At 45.5% G+C, this 27,018-nt stretch overlaps 1 protein-coding gene across 1 annotated transcript in view; it reads right to left on the bottom strand.

Annotated features, from left to right (window-relative positions):
* NGEF (neuronal guanine nucleotide exchange factor) overlaps positions 1-23,648 on the bottom strand; it is a 38,070-nt gene extending 14,422 nt beyond the window's left edge. Inside the window, exons 1-5 of the mRNA XM_062583082.1 lie at positions 23,417-23,648; positions 19,899-20,022; positions 9,344-9,523; positions 9,155-9,255; positions 5,290-5,564 (exon numbers count right to left, since the gene is read on the bottom strand). Of these exons, the coding sequence (XP_062439066.1) occupies positions 5,290-5,564; positions 9,155-9,255; positions 9,344-9,523; positions 19,899-20,022; positions 23,417-23,648 (912 nt within the window). The remainder of the gene's footprint in view (positions 1-5,289; positions 5,565-9,154; positions 9,256-9,343; positions 9,524-19,898; positions 20,023-23,416) is intronic.
* Positions 23,649-27,018: the final 3,370 nt, after the last annotated feature.

Genomic DNA, 27,018 nt, shown 5'->3' with positions numbered 1-27,018 from the left:
TGCATCACAGACAGACCCAAAATACTGAGATGTGGGTTATACAGCTGACACTATACTACAGTTGGAAGGATGAGCATACTAACAAGGGACTGTTACCAGATCCAGAGCCACTAAAATATCAGTTAAATTGGCAACTCAGTAAGCTACTTTGAGTTAGCTGCAGTTCTTCGTCAAGCTGGCAGCCTATGAAATATTCTCAGTGGGCAGTAAGTCAAACTAAGTAGGTGGTCCTCTGCTACACTGGAGCAGGAGGTTGTGCCTGAACAGCCCCAAGAAGGGAGACAGAGCAGAGGGTGGAAATGAATGTCCTTGGTCAGTGTACTCATAACTGTTGGCATTTAAGGAATGAAAAGATATATATATATTTTTTTTTCCAAGGCCAGATTCCCAGAGAGGAAGGTGGAGGAGTATCAACTTGGCTTGTCTGAACAGCTTCACTGGGGTGTGAGAACCTACCTCTAGAGACTGACTGTGTCTGCTAAATGCACCATTTACAGGCTTAACGGTAAGATAAATCAGAGGACAAACAGAAGCAGGGTAAGATGTGACAAAGAATAAGAGAGGATGGGCTGAGACAGCAGCAAGTTCCTTCCAAATACACTGGGACTTGATACCACAAGTCCTTGTATACTTCTGCTTTCCAGACGCTCCAACCTAGGACTTTTCTCCTGCCAGGACTCTAATTGTGGGTGACTGGGAGAATCAAGATCACAATCTGCCACTCTACTGCAGCCTTTCAGCCCTTCAACAGCTTGCTAAACCTATAAGCTTGTTTCCTGATTTGCAGCCACAGAACACTCTCCATCCCCCTGCACCTACCTTCAGAGAAATACACTTGTGTTTGCTGTTCATTGTAGTGATGTGTCCTAGACCTGTACGGGCCTGTGTGGAGTGTAAACCATACCAAAAACTCCCCAAAACTCCTGGTAAAATGTCAGTGCACAGGGTTCAGGCGTAAAGGAGGTGCCAGGGAAAGTAAAGTACATCTCCATTGATTGGGACATGCTGCTGGAAGTATTCGCTATGGCACTTGCAAGATACAGATTTTTCGAGTTAATAATGAGATCCAGCTTGTCCTCTGCAGTCCCTAAAGTACCCAAATACTGACTCAAAACAGCCCAGACTGCTGTTTCCCTTTTGAATGGTAACCATGAACCACAAATCTCTTCAATTGGTTCCAAACATCCAACTATGCAACATAATGCTGATAACGCTGTGATCTCTGCAGAATAACTGAACTCTGCTGGCTCTAACCACTAAAAAAAAAAAAAAAAAAAAAAAAAAAAAGCATAAGATTCTGGTTTCAGAGTTGCAAAAATAACCAGAGAAAATTTGAACTAAATGTCAATTGATGCAATATTATCTTCCTGAGTCTGCAACAGTCTGAAACTATCTTTTGGAAACATGACCAGCGTTGTCCCATCACAGCGTTGTTCACAAGGTTGTGAACTTAAAATCTAACAGCCACACACATAAAAGCAGTAGTAATTATTTTCATTTCTTATTATTTTGGCAGAGAGACTGAGAAAGGTAAGGAAAAGTGAAGCCTAAAAAAGAAGAAAATGTAGAAGATCGGCAAGAAAGGAGAAGAGAGTCACCAAAGCCACGAGTAAGTAATCCTACAGATTAAATTCCACATGAGACAATATGGTGTTTTATCACATAGATTGGAAATATTCATTTCCAACTATCTTTGATCTTCCTGTAAGCCACCATTTAATAAGGGAGACTGCTGGTCCAGCTTAGGAGGGATGTTGTTCTGAGCTGATACTGCGGCATTGGCTGCGACCAGCTTTCAGACTAGATTGTCTTCACAGGGCACCTCTGACCGTCTCCCGCTGGAAGAGCGGTCAGGCAGGCAGCCCAGTGAGAGGTCTGCCTGAGGAAGGGCAGCTACGTTTCACAACAAATTTACAGGTCTGGAATCTTAGGTTTGTTCAACACAGGAGAGAAAATTAAATCTTTTTTGGCCATTTTTGTGAAAAGGGAACATGAGAGAAAGGCTGCCTACCTGTCAGTCGGCGCGCTCTGCAGCAGAGAGGCCATGTCACTGCAGCAAACACCCAGGTTCAGGTCCCTCCCTTGTCTGAGCAAAGAAGGATTTCAGAGCAGCGCTTCTCTCTGATCCAAATTCACACTGAGCTATGCAGGAGCAGTCAGTCTGTCTCTCTGCCCCCTTTTTCTAACATCAAAGCAACCTGAATCCAAATAACCCCTCAAGCAAAAACTTTATCAAAGCTCATACATCTCAGCAAAAAAAAAAAAAAAAAAAAAAAAAAAAAAAAAAAAGGCCCAGTTCAAAGATTGAGAATACTTTGCTAAACTTGTCTGTCAATAAATTGTTTTGGCCAGTTCCACTCAGCCTGCAATCTCCTAAAATATGTAAGATGAACCCAGTGTAGGAAAATCGACAGCAAGCAGAAGAAGAGGGTAAAATGAAGAAACTATATCGTATATAAAACAAGGACAAATTGAAAGGTACAGAACTGAACGGAGATCAGAAGTTTCAGTGATTAAATGCTATTTCTTCCAACCTCTAGCTCACTACCTCTTCAAAACCTATTATCTTGATAACAATTTGTTTCAGCCTACATTTTTATGTAATACAGGCAGTGTATTTCCTTTCTAGCTACTTGTTCCTCCTGCTACATATGTGCTGCCTGCCATTTGTTCCACATTGATTCCATGTCAGAACCCAAATAGCTTTGCTTTTAGCTTGTTCTACATTCTGTATCATTAACTGATCTTCTATATAGTTAAAAGAAAATCCTTGATGATTCATGTTTTGCTGTGTTTGATGCTCAACAGATGTCAGGATAATTAAAGCTACCCTATCAGTGATTTAGTCATTTCTGATAATTATTCCAGTACGGTGTAATTTTTGTATTTCCCTGACCCCTGTGGTCTGTTACACATCCTTTGTTATTTCTTTTGTTCTTCCGTTTTCTGCACTTTCGCCTACAGGTTTAGGGGGTTTTTTTGGGTTTTTTTTTTTTTTTGTTTTTTTTTTGCTGTGACACTTCTAGTTGTTATTTTACATTTTGCTGCTCTCACATTGGCTCCAGAAGAAAAAGGCTGGGGAGGCTGAGGCCATCACAGTTTGAATCCTGTTTGAGTTCCCAGGGTTAACAAGCCATGCTGCATTTTCTTTTTTTTCCCCAAAAAACCTCCACTTGCCTGGCTCATTTGTTCCAACAGGGACAATGACAAATTGCCTTCCATGGCACTTTTCAAACATCCATTGCTCTTCCAGTCAGGTTTCTTGTTTCGATGTCTAGAAAACAACTGTGTCTTGTTTTTATCCCATGTTGACGACCTGCTTAGTTATTTTCAGTCATTGCCAATAACAACATCTAGATTCCTCTTCTTTGCAGGTGTCACCTTTATTATTCTTGTCACTGTCGTTTTGCAGGTTGCTGCAGATGAGCAGTCTTTTTTCTGACTGCTTAGCTCTGCTCGATCCCAGCAACTGTGTTGTTCTCTTCCTCAGCTATGAAAGGGATTTTTTTTTGCTTCAACTTTCTTTCCATTCTTGCCAACGTATTCTCCACTCTTTCTGTTCAATATTTAGCCAATTTCACAGCTTTCTGGTTTTAGGTTATTTTATAATCTGTTACAGATAATTCCATATCAGATGGGAAGAAAACTTCAGCCCTGATAAATTACCATCAGGGGAAAGCGCAGCACTTCTTCTTTAAGGCAGCACTGTCCCATCTCCATCTGCCTTCTTTCTGTTGTTATTTAAGCAGAGAGAGGAAAATTCAGCAGACTTAATGGGCTGAATTCAGCAGTATATAATTTTTTTTCCATAAAAGACCTACAAGTAATAAAATTCACTCAACAGAAATGGCAGTTTTTCAAATCTATAATGCAAACTTTCAAGCTGATGTTTCTCTGTGAATTGCTATCTTCATTTTGAAGGAAGAAGAAAGCTTGTAATTTTTCAGATGCCAGATTGTGTTTGTAATGCTGGCAGTTAGAAACACCATGTTTTGCCAGGTAAACAGAACAAATCTGACATGGAAATAACCAGCGCAGAAGAAGGAGGAAAAGCAACAAGTCATTTTGGTCACCTTCAGCCATAACGCTGACACTCTAACGGTCCTTACTGCCAGCCTAAGCTACTCTATATAAACACCAGTCTCGCATTACGGGTGTGACTAACACAGCTCTGCCCATCATACCCTTGAGATGCACAAAACAGGCCTTCCCTGTGTAACAGTGAAGTTACAGCCTTGGCCAGGACTAGAGTGGAACCATATACACAAGCAGCTCATAAATTTGGATGGTGCAAATCCAAGTAAACTTCAAGGCAACTGTTCACACCCTGAGAAGTTCTTTAGCACTTTGGGTTCAACCACAAGAGCTAGGATTGACTCGATATACTGGCAGGCTGCTCACACCAGAAGCAATCCTGGCACAGGAGGACAGCAGGACTCGCAGGGTCCAGCCTGTAGAGAGCACTGCTCGTACTACAACACGCACCACACGCTGAGTAAGGCTTGTTCATCTCCACTGCGGGCTATGAACACAGTGCTATGCATTGACAAAGACTGCTCGTGCTCCCTACACTATCCAAAATAGCAACCAGTTGTAAATTGCTGCGTGAATGATGTTTTCATTAATTGCGGCAGCTACCCCCACCTACTATTCTCATTGCTCGATCTAGCCACGTAAATTAACAGCACGTGATTCTCAAATGGTGATGTCACTGCGCTGTGTGGCTAATACGCAGAGGCACCCGTCAATATTTTTGACTGAATTTAGTAGAAGAAAAGAGCCATTTCCTTTTTAGAGACAACAGACTCCAAGTATAAACATTTAAAAATAAGGAAGTTCGTCAATCTCTATCTCTTCTCTTTCCTTTAATGCCATCACTTTTAAAACAGATTATAGTCAACTGTTGAATTCTTGCAAGAGTTCTGACAGAAAGTATGTTTCTTGCTAATAACATTTGAAGCACTATGAATCAAAAGCTCTGCTGCAAGAACCTCTTCATTTTCTTTACGCTCCTTTGTAAATTGCTCCTAACCTTCATTCAGAAAAGGGAAAAGAAGCTTAATTGCTACATCAGTGTCTGACAGCAACAGCATATAGACAACACCCTGCAGCTTCAAAGGACTAAGAAGCACTAACCAGCGTGACATAATAAAAGTACGCAACGGAACAAGACTTGCCTATGACTGCTATGAAGCTTCTTTTTTTTTTAATCTTGATGATTCTATCTAATTGGCTCGTACTCTTTTAAGGAACAACCCAGTTAAGAAACTCTCCACTTTCCCTCATTACCTCCTGAAGCTTGATCTCATCTGGCTGGAGGATGCTAAGGACCCCACTGCTCCGGATCTCAGGAAGATCCTGCCATAAGTTGAACCGGGAGGTGGAGTTCCTCAGCAGACTGATTTGAGGTGCCGTTTTGCTTTCGGTGGTGCTTGCAGGTTCTGTTTCAGATGGAGTTTCTTCACTAGCTGAATTCTCCTCAGAGTCTGTCTGTGAATCCTGCAGCCGCCTGGTTTCAATCTCCTGACGCGTAGATTTATCTCGATATTCCTGATACAAGAGCCCTAGAAGGTAATATAACAGGTTATGCTGAACAAAAGAGTAGGAATGCACTGAGGGAATGGATATTTATTTTGCATTAGTTTATCTCAGCAATGGTTAGAGAGATATCCCTTCCACGCTGTAAGAAAAAGCCAGTTATGGTATTCCAATTTCAACAAAAAGTAGAAAATATAAATGGAACACCATTTCTAAATCTAAAGTGTTGTCAACAGTCTGCTATCACCAAACATGTTAATAACACAGTCAGATGAATCTATGATCACTCAGAAGACATGAAAGAAGAGTTGTTTATTATTTGCCAGGCTTTTAAATGTCATCTTAAAAAAAAAAAAAAAAAGAAAAAGAAAAAGGAGAGATTTTGCCATTCTCTGCAATAATATTATGTTACCAGTTAGATAAATAGATACATAGGTGTGCATGAGTGTATGTCTGAAAAGTAATAGAGCATATACTGAAATTACTTTAAAGGAGCATTTTAACGCAGTGAAAATCCTTAAGGAGCAAACACTGAACGTTAGACAGGTCAAGCATCAGAACAGCAAAGCACTGGTCCTAGTTTAGGTCTGATTTCCTGGGTAGTTTTAGACATACTGCTTAATATCTGTCTCTTCCTTCTCAGTTTCTCAGAGGAGTGAAGATACTAAATCAATACTCAAAAGGTTCCTGAATGCCACAGCACCAAAGAAAAAGCTATGAATTCATAACAACTTTCTACCCATCAGTCGCACAGGGCTGTCTTCTGTGTTTCAAATACTAAGTTCAGGACCAGAGGAAATTGCACAGAATTTGTGAAGACTCCTGATTTCAACTGACAGTACCAAAAAGGTAGGAATCCTGAAATTCCTAGGCCAAGTAGAGAAGATTAAAGATTCTCTCTATGTCATATGGCTGCTATTAACTGTCCCATTTCCCTTTCTGAGCCACCTGTAGGACCCAGAATATTAACTGCTGGAATCTAAAATTTGATTTAGAAGATATGAAAAGACAGGAAAGTATGAGCCTGCTCTGAGTTACTCTTTTCACTTACTCATATTGAAGGAATCCAGTTTATGTTGTCTCTCTTGGTTAATACCAGAAGTTGAATGAATAAATATAAAAGCCCTAGATGTCAAAAAATATGTAATAGATTTTAATCCCTAACAAAACAGACAAAATATATCTGGTCAAATGTACTCATGATGCTGCATCTTGTAAGCAGATTTCATGTGTAATAAGGTGTGAGATAACTGGGTCAGGAGTTTGTCTAGGGAGGACAGAAACACAGTTGTCACCGCCTATTCAATCTCTGGACCAGTTTTCATGAGGCTTAGTACCAATCACTGTTAAAATTGTACTGCAGAAATGTGCTGGGGGAAAGCGCAGGCACAAGGACAGCAGTACCGCAGCCTGCGAGTGTATCCTGTTATCTGTTCTCCCTGGAAAGACATTCAACACTGGATTAAAATAGCAGTAAGGGTAGCTGTGCCTAGGAAACCATGCAGTCTTCTGTTAGCTTCCTACACGATAACCAAAGAGGAGACTTCCCCTGAAGTTTAGCATGCTGCTGCTACTTATATAATTCCTCTCTGCATCAGCTAGGCTTATACAGTTTTCCTAAATGCTTCTGCCTTTTAATCAGCATCAGTGAGGGTGCTGAGCATGTGGTGGGATGGAAAGGCTCTCTGAGGAATGATGTGGAGAACCCGCTAAATCAGAGCTGCTCTCAGTGGGACCGCTCGTGTCTGTAAGCTCATCCTGCGCGTAACGGCTCCAGTGCAGTAGGGCACTAGGTACTTGCTGCCCTACCGAACTGAGCACCGTCGAGTAGGACAGGCTTGGAAATAACACCCCGAGGCAGCACGGCCAGTGTTTGACTCAAGGCAAAACATATGGGGAAATCAGAACATAATCTATGTTACTCACACTGGAGATGATTGTACTTGCAGCCTCTGATTGTGCAGCCACATTGCGTTGGTGGGTCTGCCCTGCAAGTCACAGGCAGTTATGGCCATTTTGTTTGTATTTTATGTATGGTAATTTAGTCTCTCTTGTGCAGATCTGGAGACCAATCTATTAACAAGATCTTTGAGACAAATTCTTCTCTTGATTTTAAGGAAACAGAATCCAAACAATGAAACTGTTCTTGACCCACCAAATAGAGATGACCTGCTGAGCCTTCAGCTGCAGAGCAAAGGCACATACTGACACGGAGAGATCTAACTGACTAAAGGCACCTACCACCACAACCTGTTCCGAAATGCCAGCAAGGTAATACATGTTAAAGAAGGAGCTGAACAGAGACTGACTGAAGCTCTACAACAGCAATAGTGGGAAGAAACAGGAGGGTGATACCAGGAGAAAGACAAAAGACAGGTAGGAACAAAAAGGATTGTGCTAGCAAGGATAAAAATACTAAATTTGATAGGAAAGGCACATCCAAACGTGGGTAAGCAGCTTACAGTGGGCAGAGCATAGGCTTAGATGATTTTGCCCGCAGTATTTTCATAGAGACAGAGAGAAGCCAAGACAGATGGAAACGAAGCAAGAGCGTATTGTCGATGAAGCAAGAAACAGTCATGGCAAAAGAGGGGTAACGTAACAGACGCAAGGTGAGGGAACAGGGCTTTGACAAGCTGAAAGAAGAGCAGCAAATTTAGGAACTGGCTAAATATACAGAAAGCAGCTGAGAGCAGTAGTTAAATATGACACTGAAGATAGGAAAAATTAGTGAAGGTTTGTGCTCAGCAAGGGAACAAGTGCGGAGTGTCGGAGAGCTGCACAGACTCCATCTGTTGCTTAATGTCCCAACCCGCACTACCGTTACCTGGCTAAGGATTAGTCGAGCAGCAGAGACTGAGTTGGTCTCTGATTGCTGTTGTTGTGGTCTGTTGATTAAAAATTAAGTGGTTGAGGTTAACTTCATATGAGCTGGTGTTTACAAGGTTTGTACAGTGTCATATTAGACCTTTACCTTTGTGTTTATTCTGCTTCATTTTGGTATCCGTCTCCCTTTCCCAGCTCCCTTAAAAACTGGGAGAGGAACTGAAAAACTAGTTGCTAATTGTGGAAAACGCCCGCCGTAGAGAATTTGCTGTGCCGTCGAAGTAAATGTTATTACACTGAAAGCAATGCAAAATCTCAGGAGGTACAGAGACATTTTCTCCGAAATACTCTGCTCCACTTTCAGGCACAAAGTCTGTTAATGCCCTCGGGGCCGGACTAGCGTGCCCCGGCCGCCTGAGGTGACCTCTCGACGGGGTGAGAGCAGGATGCCTGGCTGTCAAACCCCCTCTCCTCCGAGGGGGGCAGGGGCAGACCCGCCTGCGGCCGTGCTGGCGGTGCAGGGCGGGCGCCGCTCCCCGCCGACGCGCCGCAGGTGCCCGCAGCGGGCCGCGCACGGCGCTTCGCAGCCTGTTTATCGCGCCCCTCCGCCAGCGCGGCCCCAGCAGCCCGCGGAGCTCCCGAAAGCAAAGGCGCCGCCGCCGCTCCGCGCCCCCCGGCCGCCGCCGCCCCCCGCTCCGCGCCCCCCGCGGGGCTCGCGCGGCCTTTCGGGGCGCGCGGAGGCGGCTGGCTTTAGCCCAAAGCCGGCTCGGGGCCGCGCCGCGCTCCTTACCGATGTGCTCGAGGAGGCTCCTCCAGGAGTCGGCGGTCAGCGGCTGCCCGGGCGGCGCGGCGGCCGCGGCGCTCTCCTCGGCGGCGGCGGCGAGGGGCTCCCTGCGGGGGCAGAGCACGCTGAGCGCCGCCGGGGCGAGGGCAGAGGCCGGGCCCCGCGCCGCCGCCCCGCGCCCCCCGCCCCGCTCACCTGCCGGGCGGGCCGGCCGCGCCGTCCTGGTCCAGGGCGCAGGCGGCGCTCAGCGCCGCGGCCAGCAGCTCCATGGCCGGCGGCGGCGGCGAGCGGCGGCTGCCGAGCGGCTGCGGCGGCGGCGCGGGGCTGGGGGAGCCCGGGCGGTTGCCACGGTAACGGGGGTAGGAAGGCAGCAGCCTGCGCGGGAGGCAGCGGGGAGCTGCGGCCGCCGCCCCCGCCTCGGCGCCCCCGCAGCCCCCTAGGGAGCCCCCAGCCGCCCCCGAGACCCCCGAAGCCCCTCGCAGCTCCCCCCTCGGCCCTCCTGCCCCGAATCCCCTCACAGCCCCCCAGAGCTCCTCAGCGCTCCCCAGATCCCCTCGGAGCCCCCTAAATCCCCTCGGAGCTGCCACGATCTCCTCAGAGCTCCCCAAATCCCCCCAGTCCCCTCGGAGGCCCCTAAATCTCCTCAGAGCTCCCCAGATCCCCCCTAAATCTCCTCGGAGCCCCCCAAATCCCCTCGGAGCTGCCACGATCTCCTCAGAGCTCCCCAAATCCCCCCAGGCCCCTCGGAGGCCCCTAAATCTCCTCAGAGCTCCCCAGATCCCCTCAGAAGTCTCCCCCTAAATCCCCTCAGAGCTCCCCAAATCCCCCCTAAATCTCCTCGGAGCCCCCCAAATCCCCTCAGACTTCTTCCCCCAAATCGCCTCAGAGCCCCCTCCCAACCCCCCTCGCAGCCCCGCAGACCTCCCCCCTCCATCCCCTCAGAGCCCCCCAAGTCCCCACAGAGCCCCTCCCCCAGCCCCCTCACAGCCCCACAGCTGCCCCTCAGGCTCCCCCAGATGCCTTTCAAGCCCGACCCCCTGCGAGCCCCCTCGGCTCCCCACAGCGGTCCCCAAATCCAGCTCCCGCCGGAGCCCCCCCCCCCAACGCACCCTGCAGAGCTCCCGCCGCGCCCGAGCCCCCGCCGCCCCCGGGGCCCCCCAAACCGCCGAGCCCCCCGGCGCCCCTCAGAGCCCTCTGCCCGAGCCCCGCTCAGAGCCTCCAAAGCCCCCTCCGCACCTCCGCGCGCCCCAAATCCCGCTGCGGGAGCCCCGGCCGGTGCCCAGCCGCGCCGAGGCCCCCCGGGGAGGCCGCCGGGCGCCCGGCTCCCCGCGGCCCCCCGCGAGGCAGGCAGCCCGGCCCCAGGGCCCCCCGCCTTCGCCCGCAGCCCTGCCCCCCTGCCCCTGCCCCCCTGCGGAGGGGCGCCCTGCTCAGGCGCGGGGAGCCCCCGGCCCCATCGCCTCCCGCCCCGGCGGGCGCCCGCACCCCGGCCTCCCGCTCCATCCCGCCCCGGGCGGCAGCCCCTCTCCTCCCTGCGCTTCCTACCCCGGCGGTGGCCTCTCCTCCCTCAGCCCCGGGGCTCCGCTCTGCGCCCCGGCCCCGCTCCGAGGGAGGCGAGCGGGTGCCAGAGAGGGGGGCTTTCCGGAGCTGCCTCCAGATCTGGCGCATATGGTGCGTTTCTCCCTCCAGGAATGAAACCCTGAGACGGAGGAAGGTAACTGGGAGGCTCAGCCTATTCCCTCCTGCCAGGATCTGCACCCCTGGTTACCCCGCAGCATTGACCCTTATCCGCCTCTCCTCCTCTGCAGGGCTTTGGACCCTCTCGGTCATTCCCCCCTTCTCCCCTTCCTTAGCGTCGCTAGTTCCATAAGGATATGTTTTCTCGTCTAGGCAGTAAGTATCTCAGTACTCAATGATCTATATCTGTCTTCTTTCAGGTAATTGTTTTTCCGCCTCAGGGATAAATCCTCTTGAGCTCCAGAGTACGGTTACACCCTCCGATCAGTTTGAGCGCTTGCGGACAGGTTGGGTGCAGCTCTTCCCTACACGTTAGTAACCCCCAGCAAGAAACGTCATCCGTACCACATTGCAGTTGAGGAGTTAAACATTCAAAATGTTCAGCTATTTCTCTATTAGCGCTCTCTCCGTTGCATAAATAACCACGTTTTTTTCAGCACGCAAAAATGTAATTTATGCAATAACATAAAATCCATGTGTTGATCTGTGTATGTAAAATGAGTTCCCTTTTACCTTTTCCATATTGTATTTGCTAAAGGATATATGGGCATAGATTCCAGTTAGTACACGACTAGATATTCGGAAAAACTCCCTCAGCTTGTATGAACTAGATCTAGATCTGGCACACGGAGAGAGCTCAGACCTTATGTCATTAAGAGGCAGAACGGGAGAGAAAAACAGCTGGGAATGTTAACAGAGGGATCTGACAGTTTGGATAGGATTGTCAGTCCAGTCCCAGTTCTGGACTGGGAGGTTGGAAAGATCCGATGGCCAACAGGAAATGCCGGGGTCTTGTCAGGGTGAGGTCTGAGAGCCCGTTCTGTCACTGACAGAGGAGGAGGACAGCCTGAGAGCCATGGGGGAAGACTGTCACTACATAGATGGTCAGTGTGGTATGGAAATGCACTATCAGACCATTACACACTGGGGCCAGGGGTTTCCTGGAGGGAGGTGACTGGAAGGGCAGCCAAAAGCTTGTAGAAGGGATAAAGCCGTAGAGTCTATTTGAAGTGAGAGAACGGTCTGTCTGAGCTCTCGTTAATGGTTGACAGCTTAGTGGCTGGCTGCCAGGGCAAGAGTATTGTCAGGGGTTTTAGTAAGTGGGTGGGATGTCAGAAAACTTATTTCTCAGAAGAGGAAGGAGATTATTAACTGTGCTGAGCCTCTTCACTATCTTCAGTTCTGGAAAGGTAGAGATGCTGCTTACTACTTTATGCAGAGAAGGACTGAGCGAGGTAGGGAGTTCTTCCTTGTATATCAAGGGAAGTCGAGGCAAAAGAATCTGCTAGCTATCAAAATATAGCTTTTGAGTGTACCTGCTAAATGTGGAGAAACAAGCTTTAAGAGGTTAACATATTCTAATTCCTCACATAACTTCACTCTCAAGGGTTAAATCTGTGGCAAATAGGGATTTCTTTTCTAAAAAGTGCCTGCGGTATGGGTATGAAAAGCGTTCAAAAATAGAAAGCATCTTTTTAGCATCCTATAACTGCCTGTTAGTTTGATCCTGCCTGTCTTTCCTTTTTCTCCAAAATTTCCAAAGTAATTTCACCCTTAGTCTGAGATGAAAACCTGAAATATATCAGTAAAAGTAATAATGATAATAAAAAATGTTGGAAGCTATGAGGAGGTGAGAATACGAGCTGAGAATGAAGTGCCCCCTGTGGCCATGGGAGGTCACAGCTTGTATTTTTGTATCTCAGAAATCTATTCCACTGTTTAGCAATGACTAATAGTCCAATTTTTCTTCCTTTAGAACCTTTTTTTTTTTTTTTTAATGTGATTTGGTCTTTCTAAAATGTTGCTCTTTCTTTCTCTCTGGGCTCATAAGACGTTCTCGTACTTCATATTAATATACAGAGAAGCACTTCCAGAAGCAGAACAAGTGCCCGAGAAATACTTTTTCTCCCAAGTGAGGTGACAGAGTGCTTCCAGCACCCTGGGACTGCAGTAAAAATGATGCTAAGTGAGAAGCACATATTTTCATCTTGTAAAATTTTTGAGGTTTTCTAAAGCTTGCTTTTCTGTTTGGGGACAAAACAACGAGCTTTCCAAGTTCGTCAGGAAAGGTGAAGGAAGGCAAACAAGTGATTCTCTCGAAACAGCCTGGTGGCTAGGATGTTCATCTTGGGTGTGGGAAACTGAGGTTGAAGTCATTGCTGTGTCATTCCCTCACATCCCACAGGCTATTCCTGTTCCAGGGTGGATCAGTCTCACCTCTTGGAGCTGTTCCACCCTCTCTGGTCACTGGAACAGATGCCCAAACTTGTCTCTCCCTCCCTTCTAGGTGAATGCGTTATTCACCAGGTATCACTCTAGTAAATACTGAACTATTTCCACTAAATGGAATAGCACCAGTATAGGTGCCTCTTTTCCCTTCTCTTCTTCCATGGATGTTAGTGTTCAGTTTAAGCTGATCCACCTGCTCAATTCTACCTTTGATTCTGCTCCCTGAGGCAGATTTCTGCCTCCACTTTTATGCCAGCACTTTGGCTGATCTCACCTTGGTGAACTGGTTCTGGCGGCTATACTGGTGGAAAAATGATTCTTTTAGCTCTCTGAATTGTCTCACTACAGGGTCAGCTAAATGCGAGTGCCAGGACAGCAGAGGTGGCAGGCATGCAGATGATGGAAGGACCAAGGTGGTGCCACCTTGGATCACCTTAAACTGCTGTGGAGTTTCAGGGTCAGGCAGAAGTCCCCACTCCACCTCATCGTAACCATTTGGGTAGGAGTTCAGATGGGCAGGCTCCTTTCTCTCTCAGTGTATTGATAATATACTTGAGCCTGGGCCTAAAAAACTTTCCCTGCTATTGTCAAAATCCGTAAAATCTCATGACAAATCAGAGTTTTCTAGCCAAAACCACCATATTTCATCTTAAAATTTCCTGTCTAACTGAAGAGAGAAAAAAAGAATCTGACTGCTAGAACAGCTTATGTTAGAACATATGAATAAAACTCCTGCCCCAGCACCATGCAAGTAGGACTGCGTGCCTTGTGCTCTCGTTGGTGGCAGAAATCATGCAGCAGCATGACAGGTTAAAGCCCAGTTTTGTCTCAGGAATTTTTAGGATCCCAAAGCACACAGGCACTGGAAATTATCCTCATGACCTCTTAATGACGGTCATGCTCTGCTTACAATGTTCGGTTCCCTGTGGGCAAAGGAGAGAGGGTGTGAGCTTGTGTGCGCTCTCAAAGGAAGAAGGGGGATCGTGTGGTGGCAAGTTGTTCCCAGCTTCACTGTACTGCTGGTGGAAAACATTCTGAATGTTGACTGACAAGGTCCATGGCTGTATTAAAAATATGATAATTGCTGTGAGTTTACAATTAGTTTATTACAGTGATCTCATTTAAGTTTTATCTGGAGGATGAATTTCCAAACTTGGCCTGTATTTTCTGGTGCTAATAATTTTGAAGAATGAGTAACTATTTGAATTAAGATTTCTTATGTGCATCTAAACTTGAAAGCAATCCTTAGTATAGAACTGTGCAAAGAGCTTGCTTTCAAACTACGCTGAAATGCATCTTTTTATGTTCTCGTATAGCAATTTTTAGAAAACAGAACTCCTCTTCCAGAAACTAAAAAGAGAAGATGCAGTCCAGCAGATTGTATTCATGAAAAATTCCCCAAACCCTTTTATTCAGTGGGAGTTTCATACTAAGAAAGGCCACAAGATGAGGTAAGAAGAACTGTTTTAATCTGAGCTAACCAAATTTGTGGAGAAGTGTGAAGTCAGTAATAGATCTGAATAACGTTGTACCTAGTCAAATATATTTTCATACTTCAGGTTCATTCAGGTTCTTTCTGCTCACATGTGTTTTTAGCAGCATTTTCAACAATGAGTGTCTCTGCACAGTTTTTATTCCTGGTTTTGACTTTTCAGTGTGAGATAAGTGGAACTCCTCTTCTTTAACATTTTTAGATTATAAAGGCCAAGAACACATCTGTTCTCCCAAGCCTCCTTAAACCTTCACCAAAGTACCTTAATTATATCTGTTGGGGCTACCAGCCTCGCCTATAACTAAAATGCTCAGTACTTCCTGTTATGAGATCCTCACATATAGGTGCTTCTAACATTTTGATTATCATAATTGTTAGAGCAAGAACTTCACTTCCTGACTGTCTGCCATAGATTGCTTATTTCTTATTTATAAAAGAGGCTCAACCATTTCTTAGGCTTAGGAAAATATTATTGGATCCATGTTAAAAGAAAACACAAACCCTGCTGTTTTATCCTTTGAAAAGCTTTGGATCTTGCTGAAATATTACTTGAAATTTGGGGTTAGCCAGGGCTTCCTCCTTGGCACACCTGTGAAAATCTGTAGAAATTATAAGCCCTTCTGCGCTGTATGTAACACACGTAAACTGTAGACTTGGATTTTAGCATCTAAACCCCCTGAGCTGCTACCCATAGAGAAAAATCTGTCTGTCCAGGTCTGAGTGAAGCATTTCTGATATTGTAGCTGTAAAAAGTGCCTGGTATGGTTTTAGGCACTGTGAGTAAAGGCTGTTTCTGCTGTATCCTCAGTGATCCTAATGCTAGGTCTGGGCAGCACAGGGAGAAGACCATTTGACTGAAAAGCAGAGGGAGCAAGACCCAAGCATGCATTGGGAGGGGTCTTCTTTTGGAGCAGGAGCCTGTTATGAAGAGAGGAACTCATTCACAGCTGGATGCTTAAGTAAATGGGGAGCTGGAGAGGACTTTAAAATATAAGACAGAAATTGGGAGAAGGGATGGGAGACTAAAGGGTGAAGAGTCTGAGGAACAGCCAGACACTGGGATATGAGCAACTGGAGGGAAGACAGGGGAATTAAGTGTCTGGGAAATGGTAAAGCTAAGGAAATTGGGGGGGGGGGGGGGGAGGGGGGAAGGAGTACAAGCTGAGGAAACAAACAGTTTTGTTGAGGACCCCGGGGGTCAGGGTACATCCAAATGATGAAGATCAGATTGGGGTAACAGGAGGGAAAAGCCTAGGTGTTGCTTGGTAATGAGACTATGACTGGGCTGAGGATCCTCACTGGCTACAGACTGGAAGGATACCTAGGCAGTATTGTATGTTATTTCTTTCTGTTCCATATGATCCTCTGAAATACGGGACTTTTGACAGTAATAACATCTTAATGTCTGCAGTGGCTACTTTTACAGAAAATATTAGTTTTTAAATTCTTCTCTCAGCAATACTGTTACTGTTAGACTTCTTAGGGCCCAGGTTTCACAAAGAGTGATATAAAAAGAATTACTTATCTGTCTCTAAAAGAGGAGTAAATTATTGTAGAGTGACAAAATAGAAAGGTTTGATCAACATGTGTTTGCGCCAGCTATGCGTGACTTCACCACTTGCAAGCTGAAGCACCATTGGCACAGCACAGAGAAGAGGTGACTCTAAGAAATTTATTCTGTAAGTAGAAAGAAACTGAACATGGTACAGGACCTGTTGCAATACAGATCTCAGCCTCTGTAGAGGCTTTCTCTGCTTTTCTGGTTGCATCAGAATATATAAGCAGTGCCCTCTGCTGCCCAGGACAAGTAGTGCTGGGCTGTGGGAAGCTAACCCAAATTCATGCCAATATCCTCCAGTTACGCTATTTTTACACAACTAGTGTCTCTAGTATATGTGTTTGTATGAATTCAAACAAATTAGATTTCCTCTTTATGTTGAGGCAACTGTTTGCATTCACTGTTGTAGCGCTTCTATTAGCTCAGATCAAACATAATCAACTGATTTTAGATGATCTTCATTTCTCTGAACTGGAGGTTTCATAACCAGCTTAGAGAAATAAATTGTTCTGTACTGTTAGACCAACGACCTTGCAGTGAGCTTTACAACATGAAATTTCACACTGAGTTTCTTTTCCAATGTATCTAGTGGCCCATGATGAATACATATCACTTCTCAAATCTGTCTCTGTGGGAAATGATAGGTAAATAATACACTCATGCTGTTAAAGCATCTATGTTGAATTAGATATGAAGAGACATCACCATCCTATTTGCTGATAATATAGGGTAGACAATAATTGGTGAATCTCCTTCTTAGGGTTTAAAATGACCAATTCGCCGGTCTCTGTGGGAGCTGCTTTCAACTGGGGCTGACAGTTGTGGATGGAAACCCTAGATGAACGTTTTTGTGTGATGATTTTCTGTGATCTCAATCTGTGCAGTTCCTGCCACTGTCAAGCTGGACAGACTGATCACTGCGGGAAAGCAGCTTTTGTTGAGCTCAGCTTCTTCCAGGTCTTTGGTTCTGGTTACTCTGAAAACCAGAAGTTGTGCTAGAAGCTCAGCTCTGAAATGTTCAGGGCAAGTCAGCTGAGTTGTCAGGAAGGGGCTCGTCATGTGAGGGGTTTGGATACAGTGCAGAAATACATACATACAGTGCAGAAAACTGGGAGGGAGCCAAGGGATCTTGTGGGGAATGCTGATACTAGAGTGCTCAGGAGAGCCAGGCACAGCATAGGAAAGGTCGTGGGGAAGAAACCTGTCTGTGAATAGCTGGGCGTAGATGTGCTCTTAAGAGGTATATTACGGAGAGTAAATGGCAGATTTTGGCTGTTCTATGATTTTGAGTCTCTGCTGTCTTTTGAGGTAGTTCTTAGACTCTTCTGTTTGACCCTCTGGAAGATAAGACATTGCTCTGTAACATTAACAATATCATTTGAGGTAATCTGAAAAACTGCAGGATAGTTTTCAGAAATCAGTGTGAACTACTCTACTTATCTTGTTTTATATATTTTTACAGAACATTCACAGAGCTTTGAAGGAGACGTAGAGCTAAGTCACTGGTGGGTTTGAAGAAGCCTATGGTGCTTTTCCCTAATCAGTGTGTTAAAGCCCATACCCTACCTGAGCACAATTCAGACAATTCAGACAGTTGTTTCCTATTTCCTCTTGCCCTCTTTCCTTCCTGTCCTAAATTATAGCATCTGTATATGATGTGAAATGACATCTCTACTTGCAAGGAACACGTTCTTGTCAGACCTAGTGGTTATTTTCATGTAAGGAGAAGGGATTGTGTGGGCCTAGCCGTAGCATTTGTACAGCTGCTCTTGAATGAAAAGAGATGCATTGCTGACGCGCCACCTGCCCTCAAGGCTGTGGTGATCCACTCCTGAGAGCCCCATGGACCTTCCCCAGTGCTGTCCTCAGGTGCCTGTACTTTCCTTTCTTCAGAACTGCTGTCTCCTGCTTTCCGAAGAACTTCTAGCTGGCAGGTGTCGGGTTTTTTTTTTTTTTTTCTTTTGGGGAGAGATTAAATGCATTTCTTGAGACCAGGGATAATATTTTACATATCTTATTTGTGCAATGGCCTGTTTTCCACAGTAAAATGGGGAGAATAGTGATTATTGCAAGTAATAACTATCCTTAGGCTCCTGCAGGCTTTTCAGAATGCAAATTTCTAGCAGTTCTCTTATTAATTACTGCTGATCTTTTGGAGGAAGGAAGAGGAGGATATGGGCTCAGTTTGAGCTAAAACTCTGGTCTCGTTCCACGTCAAATTTCTTTGCTCCGTTGCAAGAGACGATGCCACTCAGCAGCACTGCCTGTTTTTAGCAGACACATGACTTACAACCTGTACTGACCTGTCAAGCTCTGTACGCAGCAGCATGTTTGATAAAACTGTCTCCCAGGACAGGCTCATTGTTTCCAGCTCCAGGGAGAATCAGGATTTGCACATTTCAGGGCTGCCTAAGTGGCGGTGTCAGGATGTCAGAGTCTGACAGTGATGATTATGCCGCAAGGAGAAGAAGACAGATGGGTTTGACATCTCAGCAGACTGTAGCTGTCTAGTTTCATATGCTCAGTTTAATGCCAAAGGGCAATCAATTTCAGCCAGGACAATTAATTTATTTAAACCTGACTTGACAGACTGGCTATAATTCTCTGTTGGAGTCTTCTTCATAAGGAAAGGTGCCTGGAAAGGCACTGTGTGTTATAACAACACAGTAATTAGGACCACACAGTGTGGTATAATGCATGCATCATTAGAGTGCAAGTATTTAACACTTTCAGCTTGATCTTCTGCAGAACATAGGGACTTATCTCATAGTTTTACACACGGGAGATGATGAGGGTCAGTTCGGGGGAATGCCTCAGTCCTCTATTGGAAACTACATGGGTAGGCAGCATCTCCTCTCTCTGCGTGGCTGAGTGGCAAGAGAGCACGAGGTCTAGGTAAATTTTTTGTCCATGTACTGAGAGCAGCCTGTCTGTCTAGATGAGAGACAGGACAGATGAGATTTCCACTCTGCATGGATGTCTTGCATGTATTTGTCAGTTGTGCCTGCACCCCCTCAGAGCAGCAGTTCACCTTTGGTACGGAGTCTGCCACGGTCCCCTTCCCCTGCAGTGTCTTGGTTGTGGCCTTTTGCTGAGCCTAGGCCATTGAGGGATTTACGCCAAAAAAGCACTACCTCAGTAAAGGCCTCTGCTGCGTATTAGTTCTTGAATGTTAACAGCAAACAGAAAGCAAAAATGCTTTAGAAAACATCTCTGTAGCTACTTCTTCAGATATAAAATGCTGCTTTCTATGCAAGCCTGTTAAACATTTCAGGAGCGTCTTCCCTGAGGGCTGAGAATGGGCCTTATAGTAGGGTGCTGCAGAAGGAAATGCTTGCGGACTTTCTTTATTCTCCCAATAAGCTGCTCGAGGCAATCTGCAGTCTTGGCTTAACCCACTGGCTGATTCTACATCACATTTCCCCTCTTTTCAGCCTTCCCCACTGCCTTTTTTGTTTCTTCGCTGCTTCTCCTTCTCTTTTTTCTCCAATCTTAGACAGATAAGGGCCTTTTATACCACAGTTCTAGTATTACATGCTATATAGCATTAAAACATAATTGAAAATACCATTACAAGTCTGAGTGAGAAGGCAATGATCGATAGCTATAGCTTAGTCCGTTTGTCCTGGAAAAAAAAAAAAAAAAAAAAAAAAAAACAAGCCTTTTTTCTCTGATGCCCCTCTGCCTATATTCTTCAGCAGTGGCACAGTGAATACCCTGAGCACGCGCCTCCTTACCTTTGGATCCATAGTTCTTCTACAGCTCTCATATCAGCGTTTACTGGAGGTGCTGATCCCTTATTCTGAGATAAAACCTCCATAGTCAGAGGCTCTTTGACGGGCTCATCATTTTTGAGAGAACCTATGACAGAAAAGAAAGACAAGAGGGAGTTAAAACAGTCCTTTTCTTAAAGGTCATCTTTACTTGTACTGTAAACAGTGGTTTACTTGCATAAATGGCAACAGGCCATACCCAAACATACAGAAGTCTGCATTTGGGCTTAGATTTTTGAGCAAGATTTGAATGCCGTTAGGCTGTATACTGCATGATTATGCAATCAAGAAAAGGAGAATGTAGATTTACTGTAGCAGTTCTTGTATGTGCAAATGGTTTTTTAACTACTGAAAATTGGGTCTCGGCATTAGCAATTTTTAGTGCAATTTTTTCAGGAGAAAAGGTTTAGCCCTGTCTGCCTGTGCATGCCAATATTTGGTTTCACAAGTCAGGACTTTTTTACTGCTCTGCTTTCAGGCACACAGTAGATGTTCAGTTTACTGGATAAATCAAGACTAGATTTGGGTGAGACAGGAGCTTTACTTTTAATTGCTTCTCCACTTTCCCTCAGATGACCTCCTGATCCTTTCACAGGGAGCCAAAGTTGTGCTAAGTCCAGTGGCTTACTACTGCAGTCCTTGGCAGGAGAAGGCGCATCTTAGTTTTCAGATGAAACCTCCTGTTGTTTGCGGCCTGTCGATAAATGGCCTTGTTGTTTTATTAGAAATATCCTGGTCTAAGTCATAATTTTGCTTCCATTTCAAACTGATGACAGCACGGGCAAGTCAAAGCTCTAACTGAAGCTGGTTTCTGACATGCCCCTTTAATCAACGCTACTGATTTTCAGAAGGAAAAGGTGAAATCCAGACTTCTCTAACTCCTTAAAGCAGTGCCAGGGGCTTAGGAAAAACTAGTTTGAGTTATTCTCTTTGCCTTTCAAAGAAGCTAAACATTTTATCCTCCTGTCAGAGGAGATTGTTTAGAAAAACAAACTCTTTTTATAGTTAAAGGAAAGCATCTATTACATTTTACAACTCCTAGGCTATAAGCCAAAAGTAAGCTGCTTCAAAGGGTGCTCAGATAAAAGCTTTTCTCTCTGCTGGATTTACGTTCTTTTAGACTTTTTCCTGTTCTCACTTCTTGAGTCGTATTTTTTCCCGTTTGGCATCCCATCCTGCATTTTCCCCTGCATCTTTCCCTCTCTTCCTTTCTCCCTTCCTCCTCCCTGCCACCGGGTAATTTCCTAAGCGTAATGCTAACAGGTTGACAGTTGAGCTCGAGCCAGACTCTTGGATAGCTGCTGTTCAAATGAGTATGAAGGCAAGATAAAAGAGCTCACCCATCCCTTGCTTCCATGCACTTCAGCAAATGCTGTCAGAAGAAGTTCCCGCTACAAATGTGGCTGGTGTAAAAGCACCCGCTGTCCAGTTTCTGGGAGAGGGGATGGAATCAGTGGAGTAGAGGGAGAAGGCAGAAGAGCTGCTTACACAGTTCTAGCTGAATTTAAAAGCTGTAGCTCTGAGCTGGACTTGCTACAGTCGTATTGGAGAAAGAGTTATTGCTCCTAGCAGGTCCTGTTGTGTGGACTGGAGAAGAGGGATGCTGTTCCCCGTGTGTCCTGCTGAACAGTTGCAGATACAGAAGAAAAAACAAATTGGGACAGATCCAGTTTCACCAGTGGAAACACAGAGAGGGGGCGTGTGGGAGAGAAGCGCAGGTCAGCTGCTGTGGATGCTCTCACGAGCTGCTAAGAGAGAAGCCTTTCTTTTAGCTTGTCCTTCCTCAATGGCACCAGCTAGACAGGAGGGATTTCCTCCTCTCCTGGAGCGGTGACACTGCAGACAAATGAGTAAGATGCTTCCCTCAGTGCTGGTCCTGCTGCAGTGGCACCAGTGGCCAAGAAGGAGAAGGGCCTCGCCGGCAGCGGTCCGGATGCTGTGACGCTCGGGGAGCAGGCGGAGGGGCGAGTCTCCTCGGTGCCTGGATGAGCCCTGAGAGAACGGCTCCGCGCTGGTCCTGCTGCTGCACTGGCAGGGTGGAGAGCAGATCTGCTCTGGCATAGGCAACACTCAAGTTTATCCACAAACCTCACTGACAACAGTAGCAGAATATTAAACAGGCGCTCTTTGCTCTGGTGCTGTCTGCCTGGAAACTTGGAGAAGGGAGGGAACTTTCCTTCTATCCAGGCCACAGGGTTGAATGGGCCTTTTTACTGATGAAACAGCATGGCTCCCTTGGCTAGGCAGGCAGGAGACACCTATTTTCTTGTGGGCATGTCCCAGACCTCCTTTATTGTGGGGTGGAGGATGTCTGTTCTTTATTTTCTTAGAGAACCTGGTCTGCTTTCCAGGACTGAAGCAGTGTACTTTGCAAAGAGGAATAGTTGTCAGTGCCTTGCTTAGCACTCAGAATGCCAGGAGTACTGTTATTTCTTTTTGACCCATGCAACTAGCCAAGGCTCAGAGCCTTGCGTGTAGTTTCTGTTATATTAAAATCTGACGACTGGATGGGTATCCTCACTGCTTTCCCTTCTGTTTACAAGGAGTTTCAAAGCACATTTTCTCTGGACACCTGGGAGGTCAAGCAAAGGGCGTTTTCTGTCTTCACAGTCCCAGCTCTCTCTCATTTAGTGTTTGGATTGAAACCACTTTCGCATTTTTCTTGGGGCTCTGTTTCCGGGGCTTCTTAGTGTGTTGAGATGATAGCTCCCTTCCTGGCTCTCCCTCCAGCTTCTCACATCTTTCTCCAGTTGCTTTCACAGACAGCTGCTCAGACATGGTGCCGGCTCAGTGAAACTCTTGCCTTGCAGCGACGCTCTGCACAGTCCGCACGCAGGGAAAGCCTTTTAGCCACCTCATTCAACTTCTGCTCGAGCCACACCTGAGCGCATGTACGTTCTGGGTGGTGGTCCTGTTGTTTCAGCCCCCAGTTTTATAGGGGAGCTTAGGTGTTTCTTACAACTATCTTCAGTGCAAGGTGGCAGTAATTGCATTTTCTGAGAAGTCTGGCCCCCCAACTCATAATCCATTGCAATTTCTACAGGCTCGATCCCTAAGCATACTGCTCGGTCTTTGCTAATTATCTCCTCAGTATGCCACTCACCTTGCCATACAAATATTTGTATAAACCCTACTTTTCATCATTTGTCCTTTCTGTGTTCTAAAGAAGTACCTGCTTTTTTGACTACTTCATGTCTTTCCCTGCTTAACTTCTTTCTCCCCTAGAGAGTGAAGGGGTGGCAGAGCACTGTGCCAGATTTGCTTGGATTTTCCACCATGAAGCATGTTTAAAGAACCAACTCTTGCATTTTCGGGCTAACTGGAAAAGGGAGGCCCTCACCTGCGAGCCATGCCACGGGGCAGAGGTATACTGTGCTGACCAGCGAGACTGTTTTCTATCTTCCCTGTAATCTCACTGGCTCCTCTCATTCCTAGTCTCACGGAAAAAAAGGAAGTGTAATGCTGTTTGGGTCAATACTCACCTGTAGCACGCTCCGCGTTCACTGCTTCTCTCATAGTCTTTCTTTTCTCTCTGCTCCGCAGCCGCATGGACCGATAGTACCTGGAATTTCTTTGAATGGCAATGTAACGTGTGTGTGACTCTTCCTCCCCTTCAGAGATTGACCCTGCCTCTGTTAACACCTGCTGAGGAACGCCTTGCCAGAGCCCACTGGCGGAGAGCCCACCGGCAGCTACTCCGCTGCGCCTGTCCATGGCTTCCAGATCTTGTCTCTATGGCAACTGAGACGATCCATCAGCAGCAGAGCAGCCAAAGACAGGTAACCTCCATAACTCCATCAGCTTTATCTATGGCAGAGCTGGAAACAAACACACACAGACACCAAACAAAGCAGAAAAAGAGAGAACAAGTTTCAGTGAATTCAGAGATTGTAGTGTTTTATCTATTCAGGGTAATGAAGACTCTGCAGGATTTTTTGTTTGAGATCATTGTGAGTAAGGAGACCATCCCACACCTTAAAAGCCTCATTCAAACGTCCTGAACATTGCTTTGACGTGCACATCACTGTCCTGTCATGACACACTATAGTATTCCAGATATTACTGAGAAAATGACTGTATTTGCTCTCTAATCACTGGTGAGCAATAGATTACCAGTTGGATTTAGAGGGGATACAGGTAATGGCTGTGTTCTTGTTTTTGAGGGTGAAAACTGTAAAGAATAGAAAGTAAAAGCTGAAGAGAAGGCTCTGTTAATCTGTCACTTACTGTGTATTGCTCCCTGTACTATAAGAATGAATCCCTTTTATAGGGCCCAGTAGCTTCCTATCACTTAGTTGCAACACTTGCTTCACTTATCACGGTGCAGATAAGTGAAGAAAAATCCATAACTGCCATGACACTTGCTAAGTAGGAGAGAAAACATTACACAGCAATGGGGAGCCTGGAGGCTTGATTTTGTTTCCCAGAGTCACCTTCATATGTGGATGTATGCTCATCCAAGAACCATGAATTCAGAGCAGGGGTCCCACTGTGCTGTGAGTTGGTGCATGGATTATGCCAGTACTCCCGAGCATTGTCAGGAGACAAACCACTACAGCAGCAGAACAGTAGTGGGTCCTTCTGCCTTTCCAAGGCAGGGTTAAACATGGACTACTTGTTCATTGCTGGCTTTGTCTTGTTGAATTCTTACAGCTGTCAAAGCCTTTCTAAATATGTACATGATTTTGTGACTGATGGGGTTAACATGAATTCTAGAATGAGGTGCTATATAGGAAATGTGAATATAAAAATGACAGTTCACTGAGAGAAGGGCACAAAATAGTACCAAAGATTAGTCATTAGATGCTGTTTTGAGAACTCACAGCACTTGTTTGTTACCCTACAGAAGATCCAATACACCAGAGGGTCACAGCCTCAATTTTTGTTCCAGGTTTTTGGCAGTCTCTCTGAACCCCTGTGTGTCCCAAACTCTCCTCTTGCACAGGGAGATCTGCTTGCCCACTCAGGTTACTCCAGGTTGGTCAAATGGGACATCTCGTATGAATATTATGTTTTCCAAATTTTTTGAGGGCTTTATCCTTATAAGGGTTGGCCACAGCCTGAAGTCATGCCCTGGGCCTGCATCGTTCTGCTTCCTGTGTCTATGGGGGACTGCTCATTCTGGGAGATGAGAAAGTCTGCTTTTTCCTTTCATAACCTGAACCACAACATTCAGCTCATAGCTGCTAAATTTGGATCCTGATTTCAATTCTGCCAAGACTTTTGGGATGTTTGGAACTAGCGGTTGTTCTGGGACCATTTCCAGTGTTACTGGAAGTGTATGAAGGACACATTTGTTGGTTGTGGTGTTGAGTTTGGTTTTCAAATTACTCCGAGGTATAGAGATTCACTGAGCCTGCTTATGTTTCTGTGGCTCAGTGGAACTGCAAAATAAAAAGAGCTGCTGTTACGGACAGCTCAAAAAGAAAGAACAGGCTATTTATTTCCCTGTGCCTTTCCTACTGTGCTTCTTCCTGCCCTAAGACTAAAGCCCCAAGGGCTTGAGCCTGTGTCAGCAACTATAATGGATGCATTTCTGTTAACTGGACCACAATTTGTATTACACCTTCAATCTTTCCTATCCCTAAGCTCTAACATACATCTATTTTTCATTCATTCCTCTTCTATAAACTGGTTTATACCTTGCCAGCCAACGAGATGAATCTGTAACAATATTCTCTACTTCCAAGTTACTGTGTGCTTTGAACAGCCACCCCTTTCCCTTGTCACTTAGGCTGGGGAAGAGACTTGTCTCTCTTTTGTGACCTTTACAATGCTGACATCGTTTGCAGCTCTTAGCAAATTGCTCCTGGTCTCTTACTCCGAAATGATTTGCAGCTTTCACAGGAGCTGCTCACCACAATGAGGAGTAATTTTAAAAGCATGTAAGTCTCCAAAGGCATCATGAGCCAAACAGGGGCGCATGTGTGTGCATGAGTATATATGCGTGTGCAGAATACTGCTTTCCCCCTTCACTTAACTGGTGAACAGGAAAGCATAGAGATGTCCTTGTTGGGATTTATGAAGATACTTGGTAGAGAAGGAACTTTGCTTTTGACTAAGTGAATCTCACTCAGCTGGATGACCCAAAGATGTAGCTGTGTGTTTAGTCGCACTATCAACCAGCAAAATTATCTTTGTCAGATACACTTTTGTCTGCCAGAGGATTGAAGGGTATCCATCCTAAACAGGTAGGCTGCTGTTAGGCTACCTAACCAACCTTCCTTAACCAACAAGAGGTCTAAACAGAAGTGAATATAAGAGTGGATCAGAGAAAGACTTCCATGTTTCCTAGGAAAGAAAGGAGTGAGGAAGAGATTTGGTTATTATGGTGTCAATAAATGCTATTTAAAAAAATTTATAAAGAGTTCAAGATTGCCTTTCTGAAGGCAATAACCCTGACCCCAAAACTGATATTCTAAGAAATTATTGAGAAGCTATTTACTGATATGTGAAGCTAATATTATTGACTTGCAATTGCTTTAGGTTTGGTAAAAACTAGGAATGGGTTTAAAGGATACATTCAAATTTCGTATTAAGTTACTCTAAGATCAGTCAAGTTATTGGGTGACAGCAAATGAATGAGCCAAGCAGGTGTGGGCCATAACTATCTTAGACTGTCTGAGTGTCTGTAGTGAACTTCAGAAGAAGGTATTCATCTCTGATAGTCACAGGTATGCTCAGTGTCATTTCTTACATCAGGAATGACCCAACCCAAGTACATTCACATACCATGCTGAAATCACGTGTTTTGCTGCAGAGTCACCAAGCACACTGCCCTGTAGTTCAAGAAGATAAAAGTAGCAGTCTCTATAGAAGATGATTGTGGGTCAGATGACAACTGTAAAACCACAAAGTGATGTGCGTATAACATCACTAGAGATACACATCTTGACTCACACGTAATTCAGCCTCCAGGAATTTGACAGATTAGAAGTTTTACCTGTCAATGTAAGAAATGGCATTTACCAGCAAGTGCCAGGAATTTGCTGTTGTACAAGAGCAGTTGAGATTGGGAACATTAGACAAACTGCTAATATGAACTGCAGAAAGGACTGCAATTCCTCGAGCAGTGTGGATATAG

This window comes from Rhea pennata, chromosome 9, assembly GCF_028389875.1.
Source record: "Rhea pennata isolate bPtePen1 chromosome 9, bPtePen1.pri, whole genome shotgun sequence".
Lineage (NCBI taxonomy): Eukaryota > Metazoa > Chordata > Aves > Rheiformes > Rheidae > Rhea > Rhea pennata.
This window is presented reverse-complemented; position numbering and strand designations above follow the sequence as displayed.